This window comes from Geotrypetes seraphini, chromosome 10, assembly GCF_902459505.1.
Source record: "Geotrypetes seraphini chromosome 10, aGeoSer1.1, whole genome shotgun sequence".
Lineage (NCBI taxonomy): Eukaryota > Metazoa > Chordata > Amphibia > Gymnophiona > Dermophiidae > Geotrypetes > Geotrypetes seraphini.
This window is the reverse complement of record NC_047093.1, coordinates 142043442-142055727: the sequence shown is the minus strand read 5'-3', so window position 1 is coordinate 142055727 and position 12286 is coordinate 142043442. Positions and strand designations below refer to the sequence as shown.

At 43.2% G+C, this 12286-nt stretch overlaps 1 protein-coding gene across 2 annotated transcripts in view; it reads left to right on the top strand.

Moving 5' to 3' along the window:
* LOC117368079 (galactoside 2-alpha-L-fucosyltransferase 2-like) overlaps positions 1-12286 on the top strand; it is a 40765-nt gene that overhangs the window by 15630 nt on the left and 12849 nt on the right. The window contains exon 2 of one of the 2 annotated variants that reach the window (XM_033961367.1): positions 10896-10984. In XM_033961367.1, the coding sequence (XP_033817258.1) occupies positions 10981-10984 (4 nt within the window). In that variant the 5' untranslated portion in view covers positions 10896-10980. Of the gene's footprint in view, positions 1-10847; positions 10985-12286 lie in introns of those variants that run through there. The other variant, XM_033961366.1, reaches the window with a different exon arrangement.

The following is a 12286-nucleotide window of genomic DNA, read 5'->3' as shown; positions in this document are numbered from 1 at the left end:
TCCTGAAGAATCGAGATGAACAACATTAAACACCTTTTCATAAACTACTTGGCACTCCTTGGCACTCCCCCAGAAATACATGCGGCGATTGCAACTAGTTCAAAACACACCGGTTAGACTACTTTGTGGACTGAAGAAGTTTGATCATATGACACCTTCCTATCGACTCTTACACTGGCTACCGATGGAGGCATGTGTGAAATTCAAGTTTGGTTGTTTTTGCTTCAAGGCATAGCCCCTAAATACATAACAGATCTTTTCTCTTTCTCAACCAACAGACACAAGCGAAGCTCACAACTGAACTTCGTTTCTCCACCGGTTAGAGGTTGTAAATTAAAAAATCATCATCAACACCTTCTCGCACATCAAGCAGCATTATGGGGTAAAGACCTTGAACAATTGCTTGTGCCTACTACCTATGGAGAATTCAGGAAAAGCCTGAAAACACATCTATTCCTGAAATACTTAGGAAACCAACCTATTCAATCTTAGTCCTTAACAACCAAGCGCAAGAACTACCTGTCGCTAAATCTGTACTTTGTTTATTCATTCAATCTGTAACTTTGTTTATTGACTCAATCTGTAACATTTCTAATCATTGTAAACCGCATAGAACTTCACGATCCTGCGGTATATAAACTGTTATTATTATTATTATTATAAGAACATAAGAAGTTGCCACCACTGGGTCAGACCAGAGGTCCATCGCGCCCAGCGGTCCGCTCCTTCGGTGGCCCATCAGGTCTGTGACCTGTGAAGTGGTTCCTGACCATTTCTGTAACCTACCTCTACATCTATCTGTAACCCTCAATCCCGTCATCCTTTAGGAACCTATCTAAACCTTCCTTGAAACCCTGTAGTGTGCTCTGTCCTATGACAACCACCAGAAGCGCGTTCCATGTGTCCACCACCCTCTGGGTAAAAAAGAACTTCCTCGCATTTGTTCTAAACCTGTCCCTCTCAATTTCTCCGAGTGACCCCTTGTACTTGTGGTTCCCCACAGTCAGAAGAATCTGTCCCTGTCCACCTTCTCTATGCCCCTCAGGATTTTGAAGATTTCTATCATGTCTCCTCTAAGTCTCCGCTTTTCCAGGGAGAACAGCCCCAGCATTTTCAACCTGTCAGCGTATGAAAAGTTTTCCATACCATTTACCAGTTTAGTTGCTCTCCTCTGGACCCCCTCAAGTACTGCCATGTCCTTCTTGAGGTACGGCGACCAGTACTGGACACAGTACTCCAGATGTGGGCGCACCAATGCACGATATAGCGGCATGATGACTTCCTTCGTCCTGGTCATGATACCCTTTTTAATGATACCCAACATTCTGTTCGCTTTCTTTGAGGCTGTCGCACATTGTGCTGATGCTTTCAATGTTGTGTCCACCATCACCCCCAGATCTCTTTCAAGGTTGCTCACCCCTAGCAGTGATCCTCCCATTTTGTAGCTGAATATTGGGTTCTTTTTCCCTACATGCATGATCTTGCATTTCTCTATGTTAAAACTCATCTGCCACTTTTTTGCCCACTCTTCCAGTCTCATTAGGTCTCTTTGCAGGTCTTCGCAGTCTTCCATGTTTCTAACCCTGCTGCAGAGTTTGGTGTCATCAGCAAATTTAATAACCTCACATTTCGTCCCCGTCTCCAGGTCGTTGATAAATATATTGAACAGGAGCGGTCCCAGCACCGACCCCTGTGGAAATCCGCTTGTCTGAGTAATGGCCCTTTACTCCAACCCTCTGTTTCCTGCCTGCCAGCCAGTGTTTGATCCATCAGTGGACATCCCCCTGCACCCCGTGGCTCCACAGCTTTTTAAGCAGTCTTTCATGAGGTACCTTGTCGAAGGCCTTTTGGAAGTCAAGGTAAATGATGTCTATGGATTCCCCTTTATCCACCTGGCTGTTTATTCCCTCAAAGAAATACAGTAAGTTCGTGAGGCATGACCTTCCCTTGCAGAAGCCGTGCTGGCTCGCCTTCAGTTGTCCATTGTTTTCTATGTGTTCGTAGATTGTGTCCTTGACCAGTGCTTCCATCATCTTTCCCGGAACCGAGGTCAAGCTCACCGGCCTGTAGTTTCCCGGGTCTCCCCTTGATCCCTTCTTAAAGATGGGCGTGACATTGGCTATTTTCTAGTCCTCTGGGATCTCCCCAGTTTTCAAGGATAGGTTACAAATTTGGCGTAGTGTTTCCGCTATTTCATTTCTCAGTTCCTTTAATACCCTTGAGTGGATGCCGTCCGGACCTGGTGATTTGCCGCTCTTCAGTCTGTCTATCTGTCTGAGAACATCCTCTTTGCTTACTTCTAGTTGGACCAGCTTTTCATCATGGTCTCCGTTTATTTAAAATCTTTTTGTAGGGGTCGCCACTGAGCTGAGAACCAAGATGGCTGCATAAAGCTTTCTCTCCTCTCTATAGCTCTAGAATATTGGTTTGAACACCTATTTTTGATCAATTTCTTCTGGACAAAACTACTAAATATCTCTCTGGAAATGTCAGGGACCAAGTCTCTCAAATGCTCCTTCTTCAGGCTCAAAACGCCAGAAACATGATCCTCCTCCTGAAAAATCCTCGGCTAGCAAGCACATGGGATCAGCCTCAGATATTATGCTGGAAGAACTTCGATCCCTTAAAGATCTCATTACTAAGAACTACAAAGTGACATGTGATCTTAAACAGGATTTAACCTCGCTAACCGCTTCTCTTCAAGTTTGCCAAACAAGAATTGATGTTTTGGAAACTAGAGCTGACAAAGCTGCACTTTCGGCTGCTCAATTTGAGAACCAAATCCAGCTGAAAATAAAGCAACTGGAACAAGAGATTGAAGACCTTTCCAATAGGAGCAGACGGAATAACTTAATAATTATTGGTTTACCAGAATCCTCAGAAGGTTCAAGATCTCACTAAATTCCTTCTTGATCAACTTCCTGCACTCATTAATATTTCTACTGATCTTCCACTGAAATTTGAAAGAGCACACTGGACTCCTTCATTCCTCAAGCAAGGTCTGACTCATTCCAGACCCACTGTAGCTAAACTGCTCCATTTTCCACAAGCACTTCAAATTCTTACAGCTTCAAAGAACACTGCTAACCTTCAATGCGCAGGAAAAAGGATCCTCATTGTCCCTGATCTGGCTAAAACGACAGCCAGGAAAAGGAAATCTTTTCTGGAAATGAGGGCTCGTCTGAAATCTCTAGGAGCTCGCTATGGTCTTCAGTATCCAGCACAAATGACTGTTACCCTGTACAATTCAACTCGCACCTTTGATTCTCCAGAACAATTACAGAAATACCTCGATCAAATTCAATTACAGGGAATGTCCTCTTCTTAACTTTTGTGATCTTCTGCTACCAACCCAGGAACTCTCCTCCACGTGGCTCTAAGACGCCATACTGCCTTCTCTTCCAACAAGTATTCACTGACTTTGAAACTTTCTCACTTAGCTCTCAATCATACACTTCCTGAATTTTTTTTTCCTCTTCTTTTTCTCATTAGTCACAATATCTAAATCTTTTTTGATTATATATAGTGCTAGATCTGTAAAATTATTTGCTTTTTCTATCTATCCAAACACAGTAATGGCTTATCTGCCTCTAACTGAGCCAAATTGGGCCAATTCAAGGAGAGAGACGGTCTCTGCTAAAATTGTCGATCTGTTTTCCCTGTCTGCTCTTTTTCATCAATTGCTAGCATTGTTACTTTGCTTCAACCTTACCTGTTGCTTCTCTCTCCCTGGTGCTGCTTAGTTATTATATGCTGGTTTCCCTTCCATGATACCGTCTTTTTGCTTCCTTCAGCCTGTTGCTGGGGAGAACGAGATTTGTCATGCTGCTGTGGTTTTCGCGGCACCAACACTGATTGCGATCAGGTTGGGGTGGCGGCTGCCGCTGCTTGTGGTGGTCCTTACAGCATAATTTTTTTTTTTTTTTGCAACCAGACAATGGTTGTGCTGGGCAGCAACTGCCTCTGTCAATGGCGGCTCTTACATTCTTCTTTTTTTTTTTCTTTTTTTGACGGCAGAAAAGGGCCATAGCCCATCGAGTCTGCCCATACCAATGACCCACTCCCTGACTTTTACTCCCCTATAGATCCCACGTGAATATCCCATTTTTTCTTAAAATCTGACACGCTGTTGGCCTCAATCACCTGCTGAGGCAGCTCGTTCCAATGATCGACCACCCTTTCGGTGAAGAAGTACTTCCTAGTATCACCTTGAAATTTCCCTCCCCTGATTTTCAGCGAGTGTCCTCTGGTTACCGAGGGCCCTGTAAGACTGATATACTTAAAGGTCTCAATCATGTCCCCCCTCTCTCTTCGCTCCTCCAGTGAGTACATCCGCAGTTTTTTTAGCCTTTCTTCATACGTGAGATCCCTGAGCCCCAAGACCATCCTGGTAGCCATTCGCTGAACCGACTCAATTCTCAACACATCTTTCCGGTAGTGTGGTCTCCAGAATTGAACACTAGGAGGAGATCATTGCTCCGGAGCTTCGCTAAGCAGAACTATATTGCAAAATGATGGTATTCATGGCCTCAACGCCGACTGAGAGGGGGTAGGAGCAACTGAACCAGCTATACACAACGATCTTTGCAGTGCAGTTTGCTGCTTATCGATCATGGCTCTGGAAGTTTTCAGCGGCGCCCCCCAGATAAGATATACTCTATCTACTCCAATGACCATATGATTACTCTTTATTTAATTTCTTCCTATGCTCGTATGCTAAGTTGTTGTGCCTTGGCTGTACTTTTCTTATCTAATTGACACTACTGTTTCTCTAATGTTTGGTCTCTCTCCTGGATTGCATATGGTGATTGTTATAACCTGCATCTCTTCTCAATATGTCTTCACACTGAATCTCTCTCCTCTAGACTCCTATTTTCTGTGATTTTAGGTATAAGTACCGCTTAGTAATACTCTGTGATATCTGCCACTATTATGTTAAAAATCCTTTTCTCCATTCTACACCCCAGCTCTGTTAATTCTTAACTACTACTCTTTCTCAGAGTGTCATTGCTTAAATGCTCATATGCTTCTTTAACAAATTACACTTTTTCTGACATAATCTACTGAGCCTAATCTGGTTTTCCATTATTAAATACTATCTGCTAACTTTACGTTTTTCATGCGTCAGGTCCCTCCTGCCTCCTTTTGCTTCATACCATTGCCTATACCATGCCATAGATTTTTGTCTTCGCTGCTCACGATAAATATTGCATATTGTTATTCGTTTTTCTATTAAACTTTCATTTAGCTGTTTTTGAAGGATAACATAGATGACCGACTTTGCATTTGAAATATTTAAAATGACAGAATTATTTTTCCTGGCCTCATCTTTCTCCTCTTCTTAAGATGTACTTTCTCTGATGGAACTGTATGGCTGTTGACTTTTATTGGTACATACTTTATACTAGTGAATTCAGTATCTTTAATGCCTTGTGCTCTTCTCTGTATGCCAGAACATAGCATTGACTCGACTAGATTTAATGCTCTAAATTATACTTATGGTTCTTTTTTTTTTTGGAAAAGGGAGAGTACAACCTAAATAAAGGTTATACTAAAAGAAAAGGGGGGAAAAGACCCAACAACGACAAAAAAACAACTAAAAAAAAAAAAAGGTGGAACATAATTAAAATTTTAAAACTGAAAGTGACCATAACTTTGTTTTTACATCTGTCTCCTTTACAACTGAATACTTGACCATGTTTTACAATAAAAACAAGAGAAAAAGGAAGCCGATATGGTTCTCCAACCTAGTGGCTGAGAAAATAAAGGCGAAAGAGTTGGCGTTCATGAAATATAAAAAAAACCAAGAAGAGGAGAGCAGAAAGGACTACAGGGTGAAACTGAAAGAAGCCAAGAGAGAGATATGTTTGGCGAAGGCACAGGCAGAAGAACAAATGGCTAAAAATGTAAAAAAAGGGAGATAAAAATTTTTTCAGATATATTAGTGAAAGGAGGAAGATAAAAAATGGAATTGCTAGGCTAAAAGATGCTGGGAACCAATATGTGGAGAGTGATGAGGAGAAAGCAAATGTGCTAAACAAATATTTCTGTGTTCACAGAAGAAAATCCTGGAGAAGGACCGAGATTATCTGGCAAAGTTACACGAGAAAATGGAGTAGATTCTGCGCCGTTCATGGAGGAGGGAGTTTATGAGCAACTTGAAAAACTGAAGGTGGACAAAGCGATGGGACCAGACGGGATCCATCCCAGGATACTAAGGGAGCTCAGAGAGGTTCTGGCGAGTCCTATTAAAGACTTGTTCAACAAATCTCTGGAGACGGGAGTGATTCCTGGGGATTGGAGGAGAGCGGATGTGGTCCCTATTCATAAAAGTGGTCACAGGAAACTACAGGCCGGTGAGCCTCACTTCAGTTGTTGGAAAAATAATGGGAGTGTTGCTGAAAGAAAGGATAGTGTACTTCCTTGAATCTAATGGGTTACAGGATTCGAGGCAACATGGCTTTACAAAAGATAAATCGTGCCAAACGAACCTGATTGAATTTTTTGATTGGGTGACCAGAGAGCTGGATCAAGGACATATGCTAGATGTAATTTACTTGGATTTCAGCAAAGCCTTTGATACAGTTCCTCATAGGAGGCTGTTGAACAAACTTGAAGGGCTGAAGTTAGGACCCAAAGTGGTGAACTGGGTCAGAAACTGGCTGTCGGACAGACGCCAGAGGGTGGTGGTTAATGGAAGTCGCTCGAAGGAAGGAAAGGTGACTAGTAGAGTCCCTCAGGGTTCGGTGCTGGGGCCAATCCTGTTCAATATGTTTGTGAGTGACATTGCTGAAGGGTTAGAAGGAAAAGTGTGCCTTTTTGCAGATGATACCAAGATTTGTAACAGAGTAGACACCGAAGAGGGAGTGGAAAATATGAAAAAGGATCTGCAAAAGTTAGAAGAATGGTCTAATGCCTGGCAACTAAAATTCAATGCAAAGAAATGCAGAGTAATGCATTTGGGGATTAATAATAGGAAGGAACCGTATATGCTGGGAGGAGAGAAGCTGATATGCACGGACGGGGAGAGGGACCTTGGGGTTATAGTGTCCGAAGATCTAAAGGCGAAAAAACAGTGTGACAAGGCAGTGGCTGCTGCCAGAAGGATGCTGGGCTGTATAAAGAGAGGCGTAGTCAGTAGAAGGAAGAAAGTGTTAATGCCCCAGTACAGCTCATTGGTAATGCCCCACTTGGAGTATTGTGTTCAGTTTTGGAGACCGTATCTGGCGAAAGACGTAAGAAGACTTGAGGCGGTCCAGAGGAGGGCGACGAAAATGATAGGAGGCTTGCGCCAGAAGACGTATGAGGAGAGACTGGAAGCCATGAATATGTATACCCTAGAGGAAAGGAGAGACAGGAGAGATATGATTCAGACGTTCATATACTTGAAGGGTATTAACGTAGAACAAAATCTTTTCCAGAGAAAGGAAAATGGTAAAACCAGAGGACATAATTTGAGGTTGAGGGGTGGTAGATTCAGGGGCAATGTTAGGAAATTCTACTTTACGGAGAGGGTAGTGGATGCCTGGAATGCGCTCCCGAGAGAAGTGGTGGAGAGTAAAACTGTGACTGAGTTCAAAGAAGCGTGGGATGAACACAGAAGATTTAGAATCAGAAAATAATATTAAATATTGAACTAGGCCAGTACTGGGAAGACTTGCACGGTCTGTGTCTGTGTATGGCCGTTTGGTGGAGGATGGGCTGGGGAGGGCTTCAATGGCTGGGAGGGTGTAGATGGGCTGGAGTAAGTCTTAACAGAGATTTTGGCAGTTGGAATCCAAGCACAGTACCGGGTAAAGCTTTGGATTCTTGCCCAGAAATAGCTAAGAAGAAAAAAAATTAAAAAAAAATTTTAATTGAATCAGGTTGGGCAGACTGGATGGACCATTCGGGTCTTTATCTGCCGTCATCTACTATGTTACTATGTTACATATATGATATATGATATATGCATGTTCCTTTCTTCTCCATATACTGATCTCACACACCACAATTACTTCCTCAGATATAAGTAACTCAACACACCTCCTCTTCACTTTCAGATGTAGAAATCTTGAGACTTATCTGAAATGCATACTTTTCATTGACTACAGTCACATTGCATAGAAACATAGAAACATAGAAAATTGACGGCAGAAAAGGGCCACAGTCCATCGAGTCTGCCCATACCAATGACCTACTCCCTGACTTTTACTCCCCTATAGATCCCACGTGAATATCCCATTTTCTCTTAAAATCTGACACGTTGTTGGCCTCAATCACCTGCTGAGGTAGCTCGTTCCAATGATCGACTACCCTTTCGGTGAAGAAGTACTTCCTGGCATCACCTTGAAATTTCCCTCCCCTGACTTTCAGCGAGTGCCCTCTGGTAACCGAGGGCCCTGTAAGACAGAAGATATCATCTTTCACCTCTATACGTCCCGTGATATACTTAAAGGTCTCAATCATGTCTCCCCTCTCTCTTCGTTCCTCCAGTGAGTACATCCGTAGTTTTTTTAGCCTTTCTTCATACGTGAGATCCCTGAGCCCCAAGACCATCCTGGTAGCCATTCGCTGAACCGACTCAATTCTCAACACATCTCTCCGGTAGTGTGGTCTCCAGAATTGAACACAATACTCCAGATGAGGTCTCACCATGGATCTGTACAGCGGCATTATGAATTCAGGTTTTCTGCTGACAAAACCCCTACGGATGCAGCCCATCATTTCTCTTGCCTTGGACGAAGCCTTCTCCACATGATTGGCAGCCTTCATATCATCGCTAATGATCACTCCTAAGTCACGTTCCACCGTGGTTCTGGACAAGGTTTCACCATTTAGTGTGTAAGTTCTGCATGGTTTTTTTACCTAGGTGCATCACTTTACATTTTTTAGCATTGAAGCTTAGCTGCCAAGTTGACGACTACTGTTCCAGCTGCTGTAGGTCCTGCGTCATAATGTAAGGCACACGGGGGGGGGGGGGGGGTGTGTGCTGCTGAGCCTGCGGGAAATGGCAGCTTGAGGGAAGAGCTCCTGCACCACGTTGTAAAAATCGCTAGCCTGCTCGCACAAATCTTTCTCCCTGCACCTCCGAAACAGCACGGTGACTCAGCATATCGTCGCGCTGCAACCCCAGCCCCGGAAAAGCAACGAGCATGTCGGATAAGAAGATTAATAAACGGCACAAGCCAGAACCACCATCGCCGTCGAAAACTCCGCTCCCGGATTCCCCTGCAGTCAGCAACCGCGAACTTTTAGAGGAACTGAAAGAACTAAAAAGCATGGTGTCTGATACGAAGTCAGACACTGAAGAAATCAATGAGAAACTGAGAAATCTTACTGCTGAATTTTCAGCGATCCAGGCACGTGTTGCCTCCTTGGAAAACAAAATGGAGGTGAACACTGCCCATATAACTGATCTAAGAAAGCAAACATTGCGCATTACGGCCCTGGAACGTGAGTTGGAAGATAGCAACAATCGCTCTCGTAGGAGCAATTTCAGAATTCTTGGATTGTCTGAAGAAATTCCAGACCGCGACCTGATCAAACATCTAACAACATGGGTACCAAAAATCCTAGATATCACTTTCACACAGGAATTCGAGATTGAAAGGGCGCACCGAGTACCTTCACATCGCACCTCTTCTGACCGCTACCCTAGACCGGTGGTAGTGAAGCTTCTCCGTTACCAGCAGGTCATTGATATAATGCAACGCGCAAAGATACGCGCTCCTCTAAAGCATGAGGGGGCTGCCATACTTTTTGTCCCTGATCTCAGCAAGACGACGGCCTACAAGCGAAAGCAGCTCCTCTCCTACCGACCCCAATTGAAGCAGCTCTCCGCCAGGTATGGGCTTCTGTATCCAGCCAGAATGAGAGTGACTCTTAACACCACCACAAAAGATTTTCTAAATCCTGAAGACCTGGCTGCCTTCATTGAACAGCACTCACCAACCCCTATACATCAGGTTTGAAGTGTGCTGTGCTGCACTCTGCATGTGTCCCTTTCACTGACTGTTAAGTTTAATTATGATTAATTGCCATACTAGTTGCATGCTAGCACACTGTGATTTTGCCTGCTGAGCACGCTGTGTTAAAGCACATGTTTTTTCCTTGCACGGATTGCTGCCTGCCCTGTTCTTAAGTTCTGAATACTGCTAGCATGTAATTTCACGCTGCATGAATGCACTACACTTATGCTGATTCTGGCATGCCTCCACTCTCTTATGAATTGTATCTCCTGTATCTCTTCTATGGATGATGCCTTTATGAATACACTTGATTGTATAATTTTATGTTTTGAAATGTAAGTGCATGCATGTCACTTTTTCACCTCTTCAACCTTTGCTGATTGCCTTATGACTAGATCCATACTGCTCACACTAAAGGATTGTTTCCGTTGTTTTTTACACTATTTCACTGTTTTGCTTGTTGATATATTTCTCTTAGAGCAGAATATGCTTGCTAAGAATTCGTACTTGTTGGTGCCTCCCCCTGTCATTCATCGCGGCACCTTAGCTGTTTTTTTTTTTTTTCTCTCCCCCACAGGTTTTTCTAGTATTTTGATGTTTTCATCACGGTCTCATTGTGCATTGTGTTGCAAAGATTTTTATTTCTATGTAAAAATGCATCCTTCATTGTCATTTTGCATTAACTTTGTATATATACAAGGGCTATATGTTATTCTCGCTTTTTATCAATTTTAGTTCATATTACATCATACCAAGCACGCTTATGTCACTTAAACTACCTGAATGCTAAAGGTTTGAATAATAAGATCAAAGCACGGAAAATATTGTCTTATGTTGAAAACCTAAACCCGGACATAATCATGCTTCAGGAAACTCACTTAGATGAATGTGCTTCCAAAAAGATACATTTACCCTGGGCCTTGCCCCCTTATTTTTCTCCTGCAGTTGAGAAAAAAGGTGGTGTGCTAATCCTTATAAAGAAACGACAGGGATTGACTGTTCACTCATCAGCTTCGGACCTCCGTGGAAGATGGGTAAGAGTATGCATTACTTGCGGAGTGAATGTAATTACTCTATACCAGTGTTTTTCAACCTTTTTTGGGCAAAGGCATACTTGTTTCATGAAAAAAATCACGAGGCACACCACCATTAGAAAATGTTAAAAAATTTAACTCTGTGCCTATATTGACTATATATAAAGTAATTCTCTTGAATAGGAATCAAATAAACACAAAGAAAGTATTTTATAATTACTTTATTATGAAATATTAAGTAAACAGAATAGTGAAAAATTATAAAATACTTTATTCAGTGCGAAACCTGGGCCTGTTTGGCTGAACACAAAGCTGATATTCTGGCTGGAATCGAAGAAAGACACACACGTAGCTCTTCGTCAACAGCTCTCAGTCTCTCTCTGTATTTGGTTTTTATAGCATACAAAAATAGACAAATATACCCTCCATCCTTTTTATTAAACCACAATAGCAGTTTTTAGCGCAGGGAACTGCGCTGAATGCCCAGCGCTGCTCTTGACGCTCATAGGCTCCCTGCGCTAAAAACCACTATTGCGGTTTAGTAAAAGGTGACCATATTGTAAAATATAGACAGCAGATATAAATTCAGAACTGTGCATAGTAAGTGAAGGGAAGTTTTCATCTCTGGGAATTTACCCAGTTAACTATTAAGTTATTTGGGCAAATTCCTTTGAAAACTGTGGTAATACTGCCTCCACTTTGCTAAATTTAAAATAAAATCATTTTTCCTACCTTGTCTGGTGATTTCTGGTTGCACTTTCTTCTTCTGACTGTGCATCCAATCTTTCTTCCCTTCTATCAGCCTGTATGCTTTCTCTCCTCCACACCTCATTCCCTCCACCAACTTTTTCTTCCTCTCTCCCTGACCTTTCTTTCTTTTTTTCTGTTTCTCTTCTTTCCTTCTGTTTCCCTGCCTGCCCCCTTTCTTTCTTTCTCCCTGCCGTTCCCCAAGCCACTGCCACTGCCATCGGGGAACAGGACCCACCAATGGATAACAGGCCCCAAAGCCGACGCCGACGCATGCTCTCCCTGACGTCAATTCTGCAATCGGAGAGGAAGTTCCGCCCAGCCAGGCAGCGATTGGCTGGCCCGAACTTCCTCTCCGACTGCAGAATTGACGTCGGGGAGAAGAAGACGTATCGGCTCGATAGATTAGATCGCCAAGACAAAGTGAGTCCTGGGTGATCGACTCACTTTGCCTTGGCGAGCTACTGGCGCCCCTGCCTCGGGCCCCCTGTCAGCTCCAGGCCCCTGAATGCAGGACTGGTAGTACTGCCCTGATGGCGGCCCTGCGGCACACCA